Source organism: Pteropus vampyrus, unplaced genomic scaffold (assembly GCF_000151845.1).
Source record: "Pteropus vampyrus isolate Shadow unplaced genomic scaffold, Pvam_2.0 Scaffold316, whole genome shotgun sequence".
Taxonomy (NCBI): domain Eukaryota; kingdom Metazoa; phylum Chordata; class Mammalia; order Chiroptera; family Pteropodidae; genus Pteropus; species Pteropus vampyrus.
Window position 1 is genome coordinate 767,962 of NW_011889097.1, and position 21,257 is coordinate 789,218.

The 21,257-nt window shown below is 41.6% G+C and overlaps 1 protein-coding gene across 9 annotated transcripts in view; it reads left to right on the plus strand.

Moving 5' to 3' along the window:
- Positions 1 to 21,257, plus strand: part of GALNT11 (polypeptide N-acetylgalactosaminyltransferase 11) — a 60,870-nt gene that overhangs the window by 18,408 nt on the left and 21,205 nt on the right. For 7 of the 9 annotated variants that reach the window (XR_002776708.1, XR_002776709.1, XR_002776712.1 and 4 more), the window contains exons 4-12: positions 947 to 1,113; positions 3,049 to 3,174; positions 5,433 to 5,682; positions 10,319 to 10,436; positions 11,741 to 11,893; positions 14,427 to 14,645; positions 15,931 to 16,035; positions 17,908 to 18,045; positions 18,266 to 18,462. Coding sequence is in view for 2 of the 9 variants with exons in the window: in XM_023521799.1 (XP_023377567.1) it covers positions 947 to 1,113; positions 3,049 to 3,174; positions 5,433 to 5,682; positions 10,319 to 10,436; positions 11,741 to 11,893; positions 14,427 to 14,645; positions 15,931 to 16,035; positions 17,908 to 18,045; positions 18,266 to 18,397 (1,408 nt within the window). In the remaining 7 variants the exon portion in view is untranslated. Of the gene's footprint in view, positions 1 to 946; positions 1,114 to 3,048; positions 3,175 to 5,432; positions 5,683 to 10,318; positions 10,437 to 11,740; positions 11,894 to 14,426; positions 14,646 to 15,930; positions 16,036 to 17,907; positions 18,046 to 18,265; positions 18,910 to 21,257 lie in introns of those variants that run through there. The other 2 variants (XM_023521799.1, XM_011377566.2) reach the window with 1 other exon arrangement.

The window sequence follows — 21,257 nt, forward strand, 5'->3', positions numbered from 1 at the left end:
AGCCTTCTGAGCATAAGTTAGTTTTAAATGTGTATTGGATTCATGGCAAAAAGGATAAAACCAGTGAAGAATTTTACTCATCTCACTTTTCTGTTTTCATTATTTTTGATTCTTCAAAGGCTTTTCATTTGTATGGTTGATCAATCATTCATTCCACAGACAGACTTTTTTGAGCACCTTCTGTTCGCTAGATGCTGTATTAGGCCCTGGAAGTAAACAGTAAGACCCAGCCAGGTCCACAGGGCTAGGGCCCAGCAGGAGAGCTGAATGAGGAAACGAGGGATTGGAGAGCCGCAGGACGAGGGCTGTGATGGGAACTGGTGAAATGGGGGCCCCCAGCCGGAGCTGTCCGGAAGCCTCCCTGGGCGAGGAACGACAGCAATGCCAGGGAATAGCCTGAATCCACAGGGTCTGTCGGAGTGACGGAAACCACTGACTCTCAGTCGTGGAGAATGGCGGGCGCTGGGCGGCGGGCAGGGCCCGGGCTCGGAAGGCTTCGCATGCCGTGCAAAGGGACGGGGGCTCCGGACTGTTCTCTCTTAGTTGGTGGGTTTTTGTTGTTGTCGTACAAAGCCACCTAACTCTTCGTCGCTTACAGGGAAGCTCTTCCATTATATTGATCTATGTATCATAGTTTACTTGAATTGTTTTCTATTTGAAGGGCAAAAAAACCCTCAAGTACAGAGTTTTATGTTTATTTCCTTTGGAGACGTCAGTGAGGAGAAGCCGAACATCAGCTTACAAGTTTTTTAAATGTTGATCTAAAAATAAGTGGCAGGTATTGGAGGAAGAAATTATTAATAAATGTAAAACTCTTGAGTAAGAAGCCACATTATTTCCTTAAATGCTTTTAAAAAATTGTTATAATGTAAGAGGCTGAACAAGGTTGCAATTAACGTTTAGTGAAGAATAAAACGTGAGTCTTTTCTTGTATTCGTCTTTACAGGTGCAAAGACAAGACATACCCAGCGGATCTGCCAGTCGCCAGTGTCGTTATTTGCTTCTACAACGAAGCCTTGTCTGCTTTGCTGCGGACCGTGCACAGCGTCCTAGACCGCACGCCGGCCCAGCTTCTCCACGAAGTCATCCTCGTGGATGACGACAGTGACTTCGGTGCGGCATGCGGTGACTGCTGGTGTGGGCACTCGGCGGCGGTCTCTGTAGTGTCGCATCTGCAGAGCTGACCATACGTAGTGGTGGGGGGACCTCATGCATGCAGTTGCCAGGGAGCCAACCACGGATAAATGCCTTTCCCTGGCTTGTAGGGTGCTTTTGAAGGATCTGCATGCCCTTTGTAATCTTCACAAACTGTGCTACCCAAATGTGGCCTTTGAAATTTTTCCCTTGCTTACCTTTTTTTAAAAGTCTTACTTTGAATCCTCTATAGAGTCACAGTAAGTTCCACAGAGGTCCTGTGTACCCCTTCACCTAGTTTTCCCCATTGATGACGTCTCACAGAATTACAGTGTCAAAACCAGGCATCTGACTTGGTGCGGAGTATGTGTACAGTTCTGTGCCATTTAATGCCGTGAATAGACTGCCGTAACCAGCACTGATCAAGTTACAGACCACTCCATTACCCCAAAGAGCTCCCTCATCCTGTTCCTTTACAGTCCCATCCACTTCCCTTTCCCCGCCATCCTTAATCCCTGGCAAACCCGGTATCTGTCATTTCAAGAATGCTGTGTGCATGGAATTGTTCGTATGACCTTTCAAGGCTGGCTTTTTGCACTTGGCCCAATGCCTCGGCTTATGTTCTGATGTCTGTTGACGTTGAGAACTGCCTGCAGGCAAAAGCGGGTTAGTTCTGACAGCCCGTAGATGAGCTCTGAGGGCCACTGTGAGTCAGTACAGACTTTACACACCTCACTTTAATTCAGCACAGACTTCTAAGAATGGCTCCATGTACATATGGCAAGGTGCAGGGCTTTTCATTTATGCTACTCATCCAGCTCTCCTCGACCTTGTGAGATAGGTCGTATCCTCATTTTACAGAGGAGAAAATAGTATGTGATTTCTCCAGATCCCATAGTTGTTCAGTGATGGAGTTGAAATTAGACCCTGGTCTGCACAGCTCCAAGCTTTCTGCTCTTGACATTGCAGTAAGCTGCAGAGATACACTGATAAACTGTATGCCAATCGCATATTTTTCATGACTCAGGTGTTTATTAAGCACCTTTGATGGCGACAACAGAGTTGGCAGACCAGCACCCTTAAATACACTAGTGGTAGTAACATCCTTAAACCTTGGTAAATATTATAATCTCACAGCAGAAAATTTAGAAAGGTTAATAGCAAACAAAACTTAATTTCAACACTGGATGATTAAAAAAAAAAACTAAGAATCTGAGTCTGGGCCAAGATTGGCTAAATATTAGATTCTAGAATTTGTGGTATTGGGTTTTGTTTGTTTTTTTTTGAGTCAGAATTATAAGTAAGAAACAAAAACAGGTTATCTAAAAGGGAAATTCTTGATAATTTATAATGGTTTATATGTTAACTATGGAATAATTCTTACATGATCTTCAAAGTTATTAAACTTAGAGGTAAATGAGCTAAAATTTATAAAAAATACGTGTGCTCTTGGAAGGTGCTAAACTAATAAAAAGACATTTACTGCTGCTGTTATGTAATTTCTGGTAAGAGCAATAGAAGTTGTTTCTTAACTATTCTGAAATGGAGTATGACTTGACATTTCTCGTTTTCTTTGTTTTAAATCTGATTTCTATGCAGTCAGCTGAACATTTACTCACAATGTTCATTTCAAACTTTTTTATGCAAAGCAACGTGCTGGTTGCTTTGAGATACAAATAAGTTTATAACTAAGGTAACTATTCTTCTTGGCTAGTATTCCAGCTCTTACCCTTCATTTCTTCCCCTTTTTTTCCTTATAGGATAATTTATGATCTTTTAAAATAAAGCACAAGTAGATTCTTTAATATTTACTTGACAATTTGTTGTTGCAAGTACCAGACACAACTTTAGCTATAAAATGTCTTTGCATGTGTTTCATGTGGTTTAAATAATTATGAGACTCTTTATTTTCAGATGATTTGAAAGGAGAACTGGATGCATTTGTCCAGAAATACCTCCCTGGAAAAATTAAAGTCATAAGAAACAGGAAGCGTGAGGGACTGATTCGGGGAAGAATGATCGGAGCAGCCCACGCGACAGGTACGCCTTCCCTTAGGGCTTCTTGTCCCCGGAGCCTCCCATGGGAAGAGGTGTCTTAGATGGGCCTTGCAGTGGCAACGAGGCTCCGCTTCATCTGAAGAGGCCGCTTCGGAGCCCCAGCCCTGTTGCCCAGGTCACGGCCTCCGAGGCTCTGCTGGCACAGCGGCCCTTTATGTGGCTGCCATGCAGGTAGGTCTCTATCTTGTTCACTTACGTAAGCAGAAGAGTCTAGACCAAATGCAATTCAACTTTTGTAATTTATTAAATACAAAATTTGAAATATATGTATCCAAACCGATTTGAATTATGCTAATAATTCTTAAAGTATGAATGCATACCACTGGTGACATGCATCATTTCTAGTTGGATAAATGGACACTTAAAAATTGACTTAGATAACTACAAGGTCACGTTCTTTAAATTTCCTCGTAATCCTTCTGATTCCATCAAGGAGAAAGTCTCCATTGGTACTGTATCTTTAAAACCTTTATCTTACACTGATCTCCCCCTAAGAAAGAAGAACAGGCACCAAATTCAGAATATTCTGGAAATGTATCTGGTTAGCCTTCAGTTTTATTGATTCCATTGTATTTTTATGGTTACCTCCATGTAAGATTGGAGATCCTGATTTTCATTTATAATTTTAGTAGAAAAATTTTCCTCTTAAATATATAATACTGCACGTAGTACATGGATCTGGCCCCCAAAAATCATGACGGTCATTTATTCAGGTACAGCTGCCAGTTCAGCCAGACGATGTATTTGCGTGGCATGAAATATAACCGCCACCCTCCCAGCCCAAACGATTAAGCCATCACTTTATCCCCAGTCAGAAACACGGACGTGTTTTAGCCCGGAATTCTGCCTGAAGTGTATTTGTTAGGAACATACAAACAAATAATATACACAACTCTCGAAAAAAATGTGTGGACAATTCAGATTCTCCTCGGTAATTCTTTGGACAGCCAGGTACGGAGTGTGGTGCAGTGACAGTGGCCTGCTGTGTGTAGATGTTTTTATTACAGTTATGGTAATCGAACCATTTCCAAATTTTGGATACGTTTCCCCGCCTGGGGGCTGGAGCGCGTAACTGCGTTTTCATTGGTGACTCAGAAACATGGCTGCTCGTTGATCACTGCTGCAGCCTGGCAGCCGTGAGAGGCGCGCACCCTCCGGTTCACTGGTCACTGCCGTGCGTTCACCTTTCTTTCCTTTCCCACCTTTCCTTTTTCATTCTGTCAAGCTCCTTAGCTGTAGTAGCTGCCATCAGCCAATGGGATGCACTTTTATTCTAGTAAGGAAAATAAAACTCATTAAGATTTTATCTTGCATTTTTATCTCCTCTTGATAAATGTGAGTGGAAATGAGGGTTTCTTTGATAGTTCTAATGGTTATTCTTTATTCTAAAGATCTGTCTGCGAAAGGTATCATTGTAGATTGTACATGAATTACTCAAAGCACCATGCATCCTGTTTCAGTTAATGATAGCAGACATACCTCAGGCAAGAAAGTTTTGCATGACAACAGTCGTGTCATTCATCGTCTATAAATGACCTCATGAGGATGTGAAGAGCACACACCTCACCAGGTGTCAGTTTAACACAAGGCAAAGTGTTCTGCCTGTACACTGCGCAGTGTGAAGGGAATGCAGTCGTGGTTCTTTGAGGAGACGATTCTAAAAATGTTACTTTTTTCAATTACAGCCACTGTAACTAAATGAAGTAAGATTACACGTGGTCATATTGAGCCTGACTTCCCCCAAACTGGCTTATTTCTAACAGATCCTAAAATATATTTATTTGAACAAGGACCAGCAGATCATAATGAGGAAAACAAACAAACAAACCTAAGTTATTGTTATCTAAAAAAAAAAAAAACACAACAAACAACTCAGTAGTTAGGTAATGTGATGGTACAGTGTTTCACATGGCACGATCTTGCTATTCTCCACAAATACCCCAGAATGCTCTCTTTATCGTGCTGCTTTCGATAATTCAGCACAGCACAGTCAGTCTTTGGGTAGAATCTAAAGATGAAAAATCATAGGTCTTGAATTCAGTCTGCATACGACTGCAGACTAGATGGAGAGTTACCTCTCATTTTCTGTTAAACCTACAGTGAACTGAAGCAGTTAAGAGAAAGGGAAGAAGGGTCTAAAAATGAAGTCTCAGCTAAAGCCAGCAAATGGGACAATGGGTGTGCAGGAGCGTGGTGGCAGCAGACATGAATTTTTAAAGCGCTGTTGTTTGCCGTCTCAGGAGAGGTGCTGGTGTTTCTGGACAGCCACTGTGAGGTGAACGTGATGTGGCTGCAGCCCCTGCTGGCCGCCATCCAAGAGGACCGGCGGACGGTGGTGTGCCCCGTGATCGACATCATCAGCGCCGACACGCTGGCCTACAGCTCGTCCCCTGTGGTGCGGGGAGGGTTCAACTGGGGGCTGCACTTCAAATGGGATCTTGTCCCCCTTCCTGAGCCCGGAGGACCAGAAGGAGCCACCGCACCGATAAAGTAAGACCCCCCCGCCCCCGCCCCAGCCCATGTGGTCGAAAAACTCTCACCAGAGCTTCTTCAAAGAGTACTTTAAAGATAATTCCTCCTCCTTCGCCAAAAGCAAAAGTGTTGGCTTAATTTGTCCATTAAAATTCTTGAGTGCTGACTGCATTTTATGCACTCTGCGAAGTCCCAAGGGGAGATTTATGAATAAGAAATTGTCCGTGCCCTCAAGGATTTCTAGCTTAGTGAGAAAGGCAGACAGAACCAACGATACCCGGGGACAGTTGTCACACAGGGTCCCGTGGAGTACCTCCCCTGTGTTTTGTGCTGGTTATGCGCGCGTTTTTATCTTCAGTTCTTTACTAGTGCGAATGGTGCTATGGAGAGTATTTGATGCATGAGCTTTTTCTACAGTCAGGATTTTTAGGGTAGATTCCTGCTAGCACCATCACTAAGTCACAGTACACGAAGTCTTCCCTTCTCGTCCGTGGTCTCGTGAACCTCTTCCACGCTGTTCCCTTTGTTTTCTTCTACACCTCTCGTGTTGCTTTCAGAGCGCTTTGTATGTATGTCTGCTTTTTAAAGTGCTTGAACCTACTCTTAAATGTTTTTCTTGTAAAAAAAATAGCATATGCAAAAAGTACACATATGCACACAGTAAATGGTTATAACGTGCACACCTGTGCAGCTACCGCTCAGGTCAGAAAACAGCACCTCGCTGATCCCCAAACATCCTTCCTGGTGACAGTGCCCGAACTCGTCCCCAGGGCTGTCCCTGCCCTGACTGAGCGCTTCCTCGCCCCCGGTGGCAGCCTCCCCGCTGCGGGTTCGTCTCCTGGCGGTGCGGTTATGCCCGCGGCCGGGCTTCCTGCGGACGCAGCCATGGGACTGTTTTGTCTCGCTTTTGCTCAGCATTGCGTGACAAATTCATCGGTGCTGGAGTACGTAGCTATCGTGGATTCACTTTCACTGCTGTACGATAGTCTAAATTATTTACCCAGTTTACTGTTGATGGGGCAGTTGGGTTATTTTCAGCTTTTGGGATTTTTTATGTCACAAACGGTGCCGTTGCCAACATTTTTATTCATGGCCGCTGGAGTGAAAGCGCCTCGTCGTAGGGCACGCCTCTCCTCGCCTTTGGCAGGTAATGTGCTCCCAACCCCTCAGCTGGCATTATGGTGCCTGCCAGCTTCCTTTCCCGTGAGCCCGACACAGGAGGGTGATGGAGACCCTGCTGGCCCGTTCCGGGTGCCTGATGCCATCTGCTGACAGGCGGGTCATCGTGTCCTGGCTTGTGTGAGAAGCTGCTGCGGTTGCGTGTGACGCCCATGAACTGAGCACACGCAGCTCTCACTTGTCTTCCTGGCTTGCGTGCTTGCAGCTTTTCCTCACAGTGCCTGCGGGGGGTCGGTGCGGGTCACTACCACTGTCCCCTCCTTGGCTCTGCAGACAGGAGCCAGGTGCTGGAGCCCCTCTCAGGAGAGCAGGGCTGCGTCGGGTCTGCCTGCCTGCATTCCTGGCCCATGACCTCCTGACCTGTGGTTGGAGGCAGATGGTAGCGGTGACTCCATTTTGTCCTATCCTCTTTTGGACTGTCCATGTTTTCTTCTTCACAAGGAGAAACGTGTGGTCTAATAAGGTATCTTTAAAGTTTTTCTTCGTCAGTGCAAGAAGAAAGTACTCCAGACTGTTACATGTGTTCTCGTTCTTAGCTTTTGTGCAGTTGCCAGTTTTTGCTTAGTTCATCATGTTCACGGGTATTTGTTTCTCATCATTTAATTTTTAGTATTTTTAATCAAAAACATGTATTCACTAACGAATCAAATAGAACTTCGGATAAAAGAGGCCGACTCTACCCCTTTTCTTTCCATTCTCAGTCCTTTCCCCGGAGGCACATTCTCGTAACCGTTCTTATTTTGGGTCTTTCGTTTCTCACTTCGTTACTTCTAGATGATACGCAGCTGCAGACCCTCTCCATGGGAAGGCGAAGGTCCAGCTGACCGACATCACTCCCTGGTACTGTGTGTCACCCAGTGTCGTTTGGTTATTCGTAGTTGTTGCATTGGTCCCTTCTGATGCTTCTAAATTGTTTGTTACCTTTCGACAGCACTGACGGTCGTCCCCCGGCAGGGAGGGCGTTAGCCCCCGTTCTCCTTCTCCCCACCCCTACCCTTTCTGAAAGCTTTCACTTTATTGATAACAGGTTGCTAACTTTTTGATTTAACGTTTAGATTTTTTAAACAGCTGTTTCACTTTACTGATAGCAGGTTGCTAACTTTTTGACTTAACATTTAGATTTTTTTACACTTTCAGCCTTTTTCCTTTTCTAATACATACATTTAAGAAGATAAATTTTCTTCTAATGGCTTTAGCTATATCCGACAAATGATAAAAAAAATTTTAATTGCGATACCTTCTCTGACCCATAGGTTATGTAGCAGTGCATTTATTTCCAGATATAGAGATTTTTATAGATGTTATTTATTGCTAGCTCAATTATACTGTTTTCAGAAAACATTCTATATGATTTTAATTCTGTAGAAATCGATGAGATTTGCTTTATGGTCTAGCATGTGGTTAATTTTGGTAACTATTTGTCGTGTGCCTGTAATTTCTCCAGGCGGTAAATATGGGATTCTGTATCAGTTTCATCAAGTTCATTGTTACTGAAATATTCCATATTTTTGTTTTTAATTCACATGTTCTTTCAGTTATTGAAAATGGTATAGTTTCCCACTTCAATTGTATATTTGTTTCTCCTTTTAGTTTATATTTTTCATGTGTTTTAAGGCTCTGTTAACAGATGCATGAAAGTTGAGAATTATTCAAACTATCTGTCCTTATGATCTATCTTTTATTCTATACTTTTAGAATAGTGAAACATTTGCATTATAGTTTGATGTGTATTGGTATAGCTGTTCCATTTTTATTTTTGATCCATATTTGCACTGTATAACTTTTCTTCCCTTTTGCTGTCAGTCTGTGGTCTTACATTTAGATGTGTCCCTTGTAAGTAGTAGTATATATATATTTTTAACCAGTGTGAAAAAATTTAGGGCATGTAGTTGATTACCTTCGATAATGTTGTGTTTATGATTACAGTGGTACTATTTGCTTTCTCTGTTATTTTTTTTCTCTTGCCTGCATTTGGTCTGGGTTCCTATTATTCTGATCCTAATAGCAGCCCCAGTATTAAAACTTACACATTTGTACATAGTGTTCTTCTAGTGGTTGCCCTGGAGACTGCAGCAATCACCCCTGACTTTTCAAAGTGTAATATAAATTGGTACTTTCTCCAAACAATACAAGAATCTTGGAAAGTCCGTATTTTAATTATCGTCTTTCAAGTTATATTGTTGAAATATGTGTGTGTGTGTATTTTTAATCTTGCAAGACATGTAACCATTATTCATTTAGGTTTACCCATATATTTCTTCTATTACGTTACTCTCTATTCTTTCTGTATCTGCGAATTTCCATTTGAGATTATTTTTATTCTGACTAAAGAACACATTTAAGTATTTCTTTTGATTGGACCGTCTGGTGATTGATTACTCCTGTCTTTTTCTGAAAATGTCTTTGTTTCCTCATTATCTTAAAGAATAATTTTACGCAATATCCAGTCCTAGATTGGCAGGCATATTCTTTCAGGCTTTTGAAGGTATTTAAGAACCTTCTGGCTTCTACTGTTTCTGGTGAGAAGTTAGAAACAGTATTATTTTTGTTTCCTTTGAAGGTAGTCTTCATTGGCTGCTTAAATTTCCTTTCTGTCTCTATCAGAAGTGTTTCTCGGATATGCATAGGTTTGGTTTCATTTTTGATCTTTCATGTGATTTATCTTCCTGATTCCCTGGTTATTGTTTGCTTGTTTATTTAGTCCCAGACACTATATATGTTTATTGAGTCCCAGACACTGTATATGAAGAATTAAAGAGATACATTCATAGCTGGGATGATGTTTTCTTCTTGCAGAGAGAATTTTGCTTCTCTTCTGGCAGGCAGCTTGGGACGCTAGAATCCATGATCACCCAATCCTATTTCGGGGCGCAAGACGCCCGGAAGTGGGGCTCGGCTCCATGAGGGCCAGTCTGCTTCGGGTTCTCTCCCTGTAACACAGGGCTCAGTCTTCTTGGCAGTACTGACATTCTGGGCCCGATAAATTCTTCATTTAGCAGCACACCTGCTCGCAACCCGTCAGGTGTCAGTAGCACCCTGCTACCCAGCTATAACAGCTAAAAATGTCTCCAGAAGTTAATGACATTCTTGCTTGGGGACAAAATCGCCCTGTTTGAGAGCCACTGGTCCAACACGTGTTCGAGTATAATTGAAAGTGGCAGGTTTGTCTGGTCTCACCTTGGCAGGGCCAGTGGCTCTGTGAGACTGTCAAAGGAATTAAATAATTCATTTCAGGTGGACTTCTGTCAAAATAGTTATAATAAAAAAAGTACTTAGAAAAGTAGCCTTCGTTTGCTAGGTCCCTAGCATATCTAGAAAATTCAGTTATGTAGCCTAGCTCACTCCCTGTTTCATGATGCTTCATACGTTTCATAATGGTTAATCTAGCTTTTATTAGTAGTATTCCAATGGCGCACTGAGTTTATAGTAGGTGACTGACTACAGAATTGACACCGTAATTATTTTCCTTTTCTAGGTCCCCTACAATGGCTGGAGGACTGTTCGCCATGAACAGGGACTACTTCAGTGAGCTCGGGCAGTATGACCGTGGCATGGATATCTGGGGAGGAGAAAACTTAGAAATATCATTTCGGGTAATTTTATTTTGTTGCATGCTTAATTATTTGTGTGTAGTAGAATGTAATTTTCATCCATGATCCCATATTTTCTGTAAATTCTTTTTGATTCTTTTTGTTAAGAAACTGTCTTTAATGAATGCTACTCTATTGCACCCTGTGATGGATAATGATCATTTAAAATGTCCAAAGCATCTAAGAAGGCTCATATATATTGTACGAGAGTTCAGGAGGGATGACTGTGAAGCACGGTTGAGTATGAACGCAGAAGACTTAACATGCATTTACCTAGAGCCCTGTTCCTGCCGCACCGAGTCGGGGCGATCGGATTCCCCTCATTGCCAAGGCCACCCTGGCTCACACCTGTTACCAACAGTCCCCATTTCACTTGCAGAAGCAGCTCAGTTTAGATAACAGATTACATCACTCCGTGTGTAGCTTACTGAATCCTTTACATAGACAGGTACCTCCAACCTGAGGAAGAAATTCACCTTTCATAATTTCTTCTCCAGCTGCTCAGCTTGGAAAGATGACAGTGTAGGTGGGGTCTGTGGCTCAGGGAGCCATTGGGGGTAAGACCTTCTTCTGTAAAGGTAGGCAGGGGAGCGGCTGGGGATGGACTCAGACTCTTCCCGTTTCCCACCTCCAGTCTCCTGGCCTGGATGGCAGAATCCCCAGTCAGAGGCTAACACAATACCTTGTGCACGTGTCATTTTGTATTTTGGTAAATGTATTGACCACTGTGTTTTTAAAAGATAGATATTCCTATATAATCTTCAGAATTTGAAAGGAATAATAGATATCATTAGTTTGGTCTTATTTTGTAGATGAGGTAACCGAGTCCTACAAAAATTAAAATAATTGGCTAAAGCAATTCAGAAAAGTTAAGGGAAAAATTTAGATCAGAACTAAGATCTTTTGAATCTTAACCGAGACTTATTCTGTATATTTTTTTTTCTCAAAAAAGAAATTTATATACATTTTCTAAGAAAGTACCTGTAAAGCTGAAATTAGAGGACCAGTCAGTAGGCGGTCCCTGTCCCTAAGTCCTAAAGATCCAGTGTCTTCTGGTAGAAAGTCAAGGGCAAGTGTGAGTTTAGGTCCATGCTCGTATGAGAGTGCACATGTGATAGAGTTAGTTTCTTTTTAATCAGAAAAACAGATTTTTAAAAATACACCCTTTGACTTCCTTCTATTTGAATAGCTTTATAAAACATCTTGCAAAGTCTCCTTATTTAATAAAGGTTAATTTCATGAACATTCTTACATTGATTTCATAGCACTGTGAGGCAGCCATTAACATGTATTTCGCTTCTGCCCAGATTTGGATGTGTGGAGGTAAACTCTTCATCATCCCTTGCTCTAGAGTTGGACACATCTTCCGAAAAAGACGACCATATGGCTCTCCCGAAGGCCAGGACACCATGACACACAACTCCCTGAGGCTGGCACATGTTTGGCTGGATGAGTACAAGGTGAGCTGGAATCTCTCACCGAGAAGGGACAGGAAGGCCGCCACTCCTTTGGGAATGGTTTCGGCTGCTTTTCACTCACGTTTCTGTTTGGGTGACTGTCCCCTGGGTTTCTTTTCTCCTCTTCACTCAATGTTTCAGTCATTGTTTGTTCTGACTCTTAATTTTCCAAGTGACCACTCAGAGGTGATGTAGTCAGCATCAGAAGTAGTTCTGTCTCTCTTCGGTGTTACTCCCTCTGGTCCCTCTCCTGTGGCTCCCACAGAACCTGGTCTGGCTCCATTCTGCTCACTGGGCTTCCCTGTGACCCGGTCCCGGCTTCCCTAGTCGAGTCGACACACGTGGCCTTCCCTGCCATCTCCTCTGTGAGACGTAGCTTGCAATATTTTCTTTGGAACAGCTTTATTGAAGCGTAATTCACAAATCATTTTTAGAACATTTTATCACCCTAAAAAGAAACTCCATATCTTTCAGCCACCATCCCCGCCTCTCCCCCACTTCTAGACAGCCAGATTGTCTTTTCACTTTATAGATTTGCCTATTCTGGACATTTTGTACAGATGGCATCTCATAATAGTGTGCTCTTTTGTGACTGTCATCTTTCATTTAGAAGGATGTTTTCAGCTTCATCTATATTAAACCAGGTTATTTATCAGTACTTTGTTTTTACTGCCAAGTAATATATCACATTTTGTTTATCCATTCATGATGTGATGGACATTTTAGTTTAGATTTTTTGACTTATGAAAAATGCTGTTGTGAACATTTGCATACAGTCTTTTAAACAAGCCTTTATTGAGCACCTACTATATACCAGGCTGTGTTAGGTTTGAGGGGTACAAAGATGACTCAGGGGAGCGCACAGTAATGTTTAACGCGGAGGTAAATGCTAGTGGAAGGGAACATACCACATGCTGTGCGAACAGGAGCATGAAACACTGACCGTGCCGGGGAGTCACAGCAGGGACTCCGTGGACCTCTTCCCTCCTGTGAGGCTCCTTCGAGGTCCAGCATGTTTGCATCATCACTGTGTAACACGGAAGCTCTCAAAATACGGCCACACTCGAGGAGGTCTGCTGGGCAGTGCTCTCTTCACGGCCAGGTTAACAGCACTCGCCGTCTCACCATGCTGACGTCACGCCGACGGCACAGACAGCAGCGCGAAGCAGGGCGCGTTAACGAAGCCAGTTCCATCCAAGACGCCTTTGGCGAAGTCGCGAAAATGAATCGTATCAGACCGCAGCGTGTCTCATGGTGTCCTGTGTCCGTATTCATGTCGGGCGTACAGACGGCGCCTTTGCTGTGTACCGAAGACAGCAGTGGACTCCAGGAGAAATACCTGTGCAGTGTGAGTTACAGCCGATCTAGCCCCTTTTCTCCAGGAAACACTTTTTATGTAAGAGAATGACTCTCAAACCCATGGGGATTCACATTTGCGAATCTGGCAGACATTTCTTTCAAAAACGAACCAACTGAGCCTGTCACTCCAAGGAGAACAACTTATAGTGTTTGCTGTAAATGATCACATTCAGGCTTTCAGGTTGAAAATTAGAATTTTGGAACACTTGTATCCTTCACCACGAGCTTGTTAGCTCCCGGTACTTAAAATCCTTTCTGATGAGACTGGTAGTGATATTTATGAATATAATTTTGGAGTATTATGTATTTGGAAGAACTTCACAGCCTGGCAGGACCAGTACTTTCCAAAGGACTGATGCATGAAGTTATAAAAGTCTCCGTGGTAAGATGCCCATTCAGAGAGCAGGGCGACTGGCAGATCCTGATGCAGCAGTGCGCAGAGTCGTGGTACGCCTTTCTGCTTTACCTGGCGGCTGACCTTTAAGAGTTACTGGGTTTTAACGTAGTATCAAAAGAATAACCATCATTATCTACAAGTTATAAAAATGTTCATGAACTTGTTTTAGAAATATATTTAACCTAAGAACCTATAGTAACCGGTTGAATATAGATAAGAGAATTCAGCTAACTTTTTAGCCAGACGTTGAAAAGATTTGCAAAAACAAAGTGGCGTCACTGTTCTCATTAAAGTTTTTTTTGTTTGAAGCACGTTATTAATGTAAGTGGGTGATGGGTTTGTTATTGTGATTTTTAGTGAGTTAACTAAAGGTTTTAAATATCTGAAATATAACTAAATGGTAACTAGCAGTAGACATAACTCCTAGAAATATTGCTTGCTTGGTGTCTTCAGTCATTTTTAACACCTGCATCGGACAGGTTGAGAAGTGCTAATCTCCTAGGTAGCCTGTTTCATTGATTCTAAGATACACGTTTTTACGTGACTAGCCATTTCTAAAATTGGGGTGCATCTTACAATTTAAGATGTCTTATCATTGTCAATTATGGACCTGATTGTGTAACAACTTTCCTTTTTTTTTTTGCAACATTAGGAAGACACTGGCGTAAAAAATGTTTTCGGTCATAATCCATTTTTTCAGTTCTTTGGACCTCAGTATAATTGATAATATTTATTTTTAAAAATCTATTCTCTTATTTTCCAATTTTCTTTTAAATTCAGGAGCAGTATTTTTCCTTGAGACCGGACCTGAGGACCAGAAGCTATGGGAACATCAGTGAGCGTGTTGAATTGAGGAAGAAGTTGGGTTGTAAATCATTTAAATGGTATTTGGATAATATTTACCCAGAGATGCAGGTATCTGGACCCAATGCCAAACCCCAGCAACCCATTTTTATCAACAGAGGGCCAAAACGTCCCAAAGTCCTTCAGCGTGGAAGGGTAAGGAAGTCATCTTTTCAGAGTTGTATGATACAGTGTCATTGCAGACCTAACAATATTTAGTATGAGAATTTTCTCCACTCAGGTGTAAGTCCTTAGAAATTTTAGTATCTTCACTGTTAATAAGATTCTTTACCTGCCAGTGTAAAGGGAGCTTGACTTCTATGAGTTATATACAAGCTCGCTCCTTAGAGGATACATATAAATATACAAATAAAGGCAGAGTATAAGTATAAAATTCAATGAGGAAAACAAAGGAGAAACTGGGGCAGCTGGACGCTGTTCAGCTTCAGCTCGGGCACTGACCACGGACCGGAGGTGCGGGTGGCTAGGGTCTCGGTGGTGGTGTGAGGCGAAAGTTCACATCTGCTGTTCTGGGCCGTCATCTGAGCTTAGAAAGCCCGCCGATCCACCACGTGTCTTCAGACGTTCCCTTCTGTTTCCTGTAGCATTTCTTCAGTTTTATAATCACCCTTAAATTTTGGAGGCCTTGCCAGAAAAACATACCTTTTTCCTGAATTTCTTAGAACTTGCTTTCTGAAAGTTGAATGTAGGTGTTATCAATTGTTGCCAGCTTTCTCTCGTGTGCAAGAAGGCACTTTTCTGGATTCTTGCACCATGCCATTCTTTGACCCACTAAGTGGCTGGAATTCAGCCTTCTTGTTCGGTCTTGTAAGATCAAAAAAAAAAAAAAAAACAAAACAAGGCGTTATTAGGTGTTTTCTCATCAAAACGGGTACCAGTGTATGTCCACATGGTTGAAATCCTTTCTCATCATTATGCTTGCCCTAATGGATCTAATCTCACTAAATACCTCAGCCCCTTTACCCAGACTAAGTCATCTGCTTTCATGCATCTCACTGTTGGCATTCCTGTGGCGTTTCTAATCTGCATTTATCTCCAGTTTAGCGTGCGTATTACATTGAATTATTTACTGTTTGCTTTACACCTTTTGTTCTTATTTCTTTAATATCATTTTAAGGTTTAGTGCAGAGATGATAGTTTTTTTCCTTCTGTGTAGATTAATAAGCGCGTAAGCAGAATTCCTACTAACAGTGCCTGCAGATAGTGCTGAAGTACCCTGTAACCCTGAATCACGATGCTCGTACGTGCCTAAGCTAGAACCTAGGAGTAAAAACTGCTGTTTTCTGACCTTTGGAATCCATGCCTCTGGAATAATATTCTCATCTCTCACCCAGAGCCTTTTCTAGCATTCTTCAGGGCGTTTTCTGACTTCGGTCTGTCTGTGCTTGCTGGCTTTCATGAGCAGTGTCTTCCTTTTCAGCTCTATCACCTCCAGACCGGCAAGTGTCTGGTGGCCCAGGGCCGCCCAAGTCAGAAAGGAGGCCTCGTGGTGCTTAAGGCGTGTGACTACAGCGACCCAAATCAGGTGAGTGAGGCTTCTGTGCTCGCAGCCCATCCGCAGGTGTCCTTTAGTGAAGGGACTCTGCCACCGGTCCTTCCTGAGGAGGGAGAGGGGCAGGCATCAGTGTTTTAACCTAACCTTAAATCATATGGATTAAAAGTTGGGAATGATTCTAGAGATCACCTAATACAACTGTTTTCGTCTCTGCATACTTTTCTACCTCTGATCAGTTTGTCATAGTAGCATGTTCTTTGTTCAGAGCATTTTGTCCTTTTCAGTTATATAGAAAGTTTGTTAGAAATGGCGAAGAAGTGCACTTTGCCCCCTCCCCCTTGGCAGCCATCAGCATGTTCTCCACTTGTGGGTCTGTTTCTGGCTCTTGTTCATTTTTTTTTAGGTTCCACATATAAGTGAGCTCATAGGTATTTGTCTTTCTCTGATTTATTTCATTTCACTTAGCGTAATACCCTCTAGGTCCATCCATGTTGTCACAGATAGTGAGATTTCATTTTTTATTGCTGAATTGTCCATTGTATGTGTACCACATCTTTATGCAGTTGTCCAGTCATGGACAGTGAGGTTGCTTCCATACCTTGGCTTATTGTAAATGATGCCGCAGTGAACACAGGGGTGCCTCTTTCTTTTAGAATAAGTGTTTTTATCTTCTTTGGATAAATGCCCTGAAGTGGGATTGTTGGGTCCCACATATGATATTTCTGTTTTCCATAATAGCTAAATCCAATTTACAGTCCCACCAACAGTGCATGAGAGTTCCCTGTACATCCTGCCAACACTTGTTTGATTTTTTTTGATGACAGGTATGAGGTGGTATCTCATTGTGGTTTTAATTTGCATTTCTCTGATTAATGATGTTGAGCATCTTTTCGTATGTCTGTTGTCCATCTCTATGTCCTCTAGGAGGAATATCTGCTCAGGTCCTGTGCCTACTTTAATTGGATTTTTTTTGGGGGGGGATATTAACCCTTTATTGAGGGTATCCTTTGCAGATACCTTCTCCCATTCGTAGGTTGTCTCCTCCATTTATTGGTTTCCTTTGCTATACAAAAATGTTTTTAGTTTGATGTCCTTTTCTTTTGTTTCCCTTGCTTGAACAGATATTTCCAAAAAGATGTTGCTGTGTTTTCTCCTAGAAGTTTTATGATTTCAGTACTAACATTAACTTTTTAATCCATTTTATTTTTGTATGTGGTATGAGAACGTGGTCTAATTTCCCCAACACCACTTATTGAAGAGACTGTTACCCTGCTGTACATCTCGCCTCCTCTGTTATAGATTGACAGTGTAAGCAAGGATTTATTTCTGGGCTCGCTATTCCATTGCTCTGTGTGTCAGTTTTTATGCCAGTACCATACTGTTTTGATTTTCGTAGCTTTGTAGTTTGATATTAGGGATCATGATACTTCTCCACTTTGTTCTTTCATTTCTCAAGATTTCTTTGGTTATTCGGGGTCTTTAATCCTAAATGTTTTATGGAACTACAAGTTCTAATTCTGAGAAGAATGCCATAGGGATCGCATCAACTCTGTATATTTTTTTAGGTAGTAAGGATATTTTAACAATAGTAATCCTTCCAATCCATGAACAAGGTATATCCTTCCATTTATTTGTATTTCCACTTTCTTCAGTGTCTTACAGTTTTCAGAGTACAGTTCTTTTACCTCCTTGGTTAAATTTATTCTTAGGTATTTTATTCTTTTTGATATACCGGAAAGGGCTTATTGTCTTAATTTTGATCGTTACTGGTGTGAAGAAACAACATTTCTGTATGTCAATTCTGTATCCTACAACTTGTGATTTATTATAATACTGTGAGTTTATCGTGTCTGATTGCTGTAGCTAGGACTTGAGGTTATGATCTTTTATTTTCTTCCTTAGATATGGATTTATAATGAAGAGCATGAATTGATTTTAAGTAATCTCCTGTGCCTGGATATGTCAGAAACCCGCTCCTCAGACCCACCCCGCCTCATGAAGTGCCACGGATCAGGAGGGTCCCAGCAGTGGACCTTTGGGGTGAGCGGCTTGCTTAGCGATGATGGGGAGGAGACAGAAGGGGCTAAGTGAGGGAGCATGACAGATGGACTCACTGTACCTTGTAGAAGGTAGTTCCGAGTTTGTGGCATCCCGCAAGCAACCTTAAACGTTCCACGTCTCTTCTGGATTACTGTAGCTTCTTTACCATGGTCTGTGTTTTAAGTTGACACACATAACTGGTGGAATTTTTTTCTTCCAGAAAAATAATCGGCTGTACCAGGTGTCGGTTGGACAGTGCCTGCGAGTAGTTGATCCACTGAGTCACAAAGGCTATGTTGCTATGGCAATCTGTGATGGCTCTTCCTCACAGCAGTGGCATTTGGAAGGTTAAGACGGAGGCCGTGGCTGGATGGTGATTCATCGTGCTTGTCCTATGGAGATGCCTGGGAAGATGAGGTGAGACAGCAGATGTGCTAGAGACTGGAGCACCGTGTGGCCCTCAGGAGGTGAAGAAGTGTCTCGCCAAGATAGGTCATTTCCGAGCTGCTGTTAAGGAAGGAGGTCTTGCTTATGGGAGGAAACCAGAATATAGTTTTACTTTAAAGAGGTTTGTACAGAAGGGAAACATTCAGGACATTGCTAGGTCTATTCAAATTACGCTTTTTAATCCCCTTTAATGCTGGAATGGCACTGATCTGATCGGGAACTGGGCTTGATTTCCTTTCTTAGAAGACTTCGTAAGAGACAGTTAATTTTACACAAACTGAATCCACATGACTTAACTTCAAGAGGCATTTATAAGATCGTATTTAAGAAGCAGTTAACTTATAAATTATTTTGATGAATTATGGTACTAGCTACACTTAAAATAAAGGATCCTTTTAATTATTTACCTATCTCATATTGGGGCCTCAAGTCTGAGCTGTCCTATGTATGCGACACATGGTAAGAAATACACTTGGAGTCAGCTGATGAACCAGTATGCAAGGTAGGTAAGTTTCACAGTTTCTTAGCTTGAATTATGTGGATTTCTTGACTTTAGAGTTGCCTGTGAAACATCCAGGTAGAGTTAAGTAGGCTGTTGGATATAGAAGTCAAGATCTCATATCTATGTCAAGTTGAGATATAAATTTAGGAACCATCTGTATATACTAAATGCTCAGCTATAAAGTATTACATCTCAGAGACAGAGTTCTATGGGGTACTTTGTTATTTTTATCTTGAACCACAGCAGCTTAAGCACCCAATTAGGACCATGCTAGAGTCTGTCTATATCTTAAACTTTCTGTGAGTCATTCAACTTTAAAGACCAGGTGGTACATAACAGAAAACAAAACAGCAAGATGGTAGATTTAAACCCAATGAAATCAATGCTCTCATTAAATATAAATTAAATGCCCCCCTTTATAAGACAGCCACTGTTAGCTTGGATAAAAATGCAAGACCCAACTATATGCCTATGAGAAACTCACTTTAAATATGAAGACACAAAAAAGATGGGCAAAATACGCATGATGAACACTACTTGGAAGACATCTGGAGTAACTATATTATTATTTGTCAATTCTTTAAGAGGAAACAATCTCAAACATTTATATAGCTAAGAACAGAACTTCAAAATGCATACCACCAAAACGGGTCAATCATAACTGCCAGGGGAGACATTATCCACGACCGTAATGAGACTTCACCGTACCTCAATAACTGATGAAACAGGTACACAGGCGATCGCAGTCAGGAGAGTTAAGTTGACATAATTAACATTTATGGAACCCCCCTCATCCAGTAAGAACAGAATCATCCGTGTACACATGAAACAATTATCAGGTTAGATTATGTTCCCGAATGTTAAACAATTTATACAAGTTCAACTAATGAAAATTATATATTAGAAACCAATAATAAAGATAACTGGAAATTTTTTGAATATTTGAAAATCTATAAGTGACATACTTCCCAGTAGCCCATGGGTCAAAGAAATCAAAAGGCTATGTTGAACTGACTAAAAACACAACATTGCAAAGTTTGTAGGCCGCAGCTCAGTGCTTGAGAAATTTATAGCACTGTTTAAAATTAGCGATTTATACTTCCACCTTAATGGAACAGAAAACAACTGGATTAAGAGTATCAAACTGCTAAAACTACCTCTAGTCCAAAAAGAGACACAAATTGCTAACATCAGTAAAGATTGGCAGTCTTATCAGACATTCCGCAGATGTTAAAAAGAACAAAAAGCAATAGGAACTCAGTCGTCGCTGCTGGGAACCTAAACGGTACAGCCATTTTGGAAGATGATTTGATGGTTTCTTAGAAAACTAAATCTTACCATATGATACAACAATCAAGCCTCTTGGTATGTGCCCGAAGGAACTGAAAACTTATGCCCACACAAAAATCTTATTTACAGCAGTTTCATCCCTAACTGCCCAAACTTGGAAGTACCTAAGATGTCCTTCAGTAGCTGAATGGATAAACTGTGGTCCATCCAGGCAATAGAGTCAGCGTCCAAAAGAAAAGGAAACTTGAGGAGCCGATCTGAAAAGACTATGTACTGTATGATTTCAGCTACATGACGTTCTGGAAAACACAAACCATGGCAGCAGTAAGAGATCAGGAGAGTGAGATGAGTAGGCAGAGCACAGAGGATCATTAGGGCAGCGGAACTGGTGCGTATGACATTATAATGGTGGACACATGTCATTGTACATCAGAACCCACAGACTGTACAACACCAAAGTAGACGGGACGGTGACGTATCACAAGTGCGTCAGTGGTGACACGCTACCACTGATGCCGGATGTTGATGGTGGGGGAACGGGGGGCGTGTTCTATACTTTGGTCAATTTTACTGTGAAGCTAAAACTGCTTTAAAAAATTGTTTTTACAAAAAGGATAAGGATTATGACCAACTTTATGCCAATAGATTAAATGGACAGATTCTTTGAAACAAATTACCCAACTTTCCTATAGAAACAGATAAATTAAATTTGTAGTTTAAAAATCTTCCCCCAAAGAAAACTCCAGGCACAGATGGTTTCATCGATGAATTCTATCAAACAGTGGAGGAAAAAACTATACCAGTACACAAACTTCTGTGAAATTTTGATGATATGAGCAATTTTAAAAGCAATACACCAGAAAACTACCGGCCAGTGTCCTTCATGAATACAGAAGCAAGACTCCCTTAAACACATCAGCAGATCAAACCCAGCAATATGTAGAAAGGGTGATGGCTGATGAAAAGTGGGTTT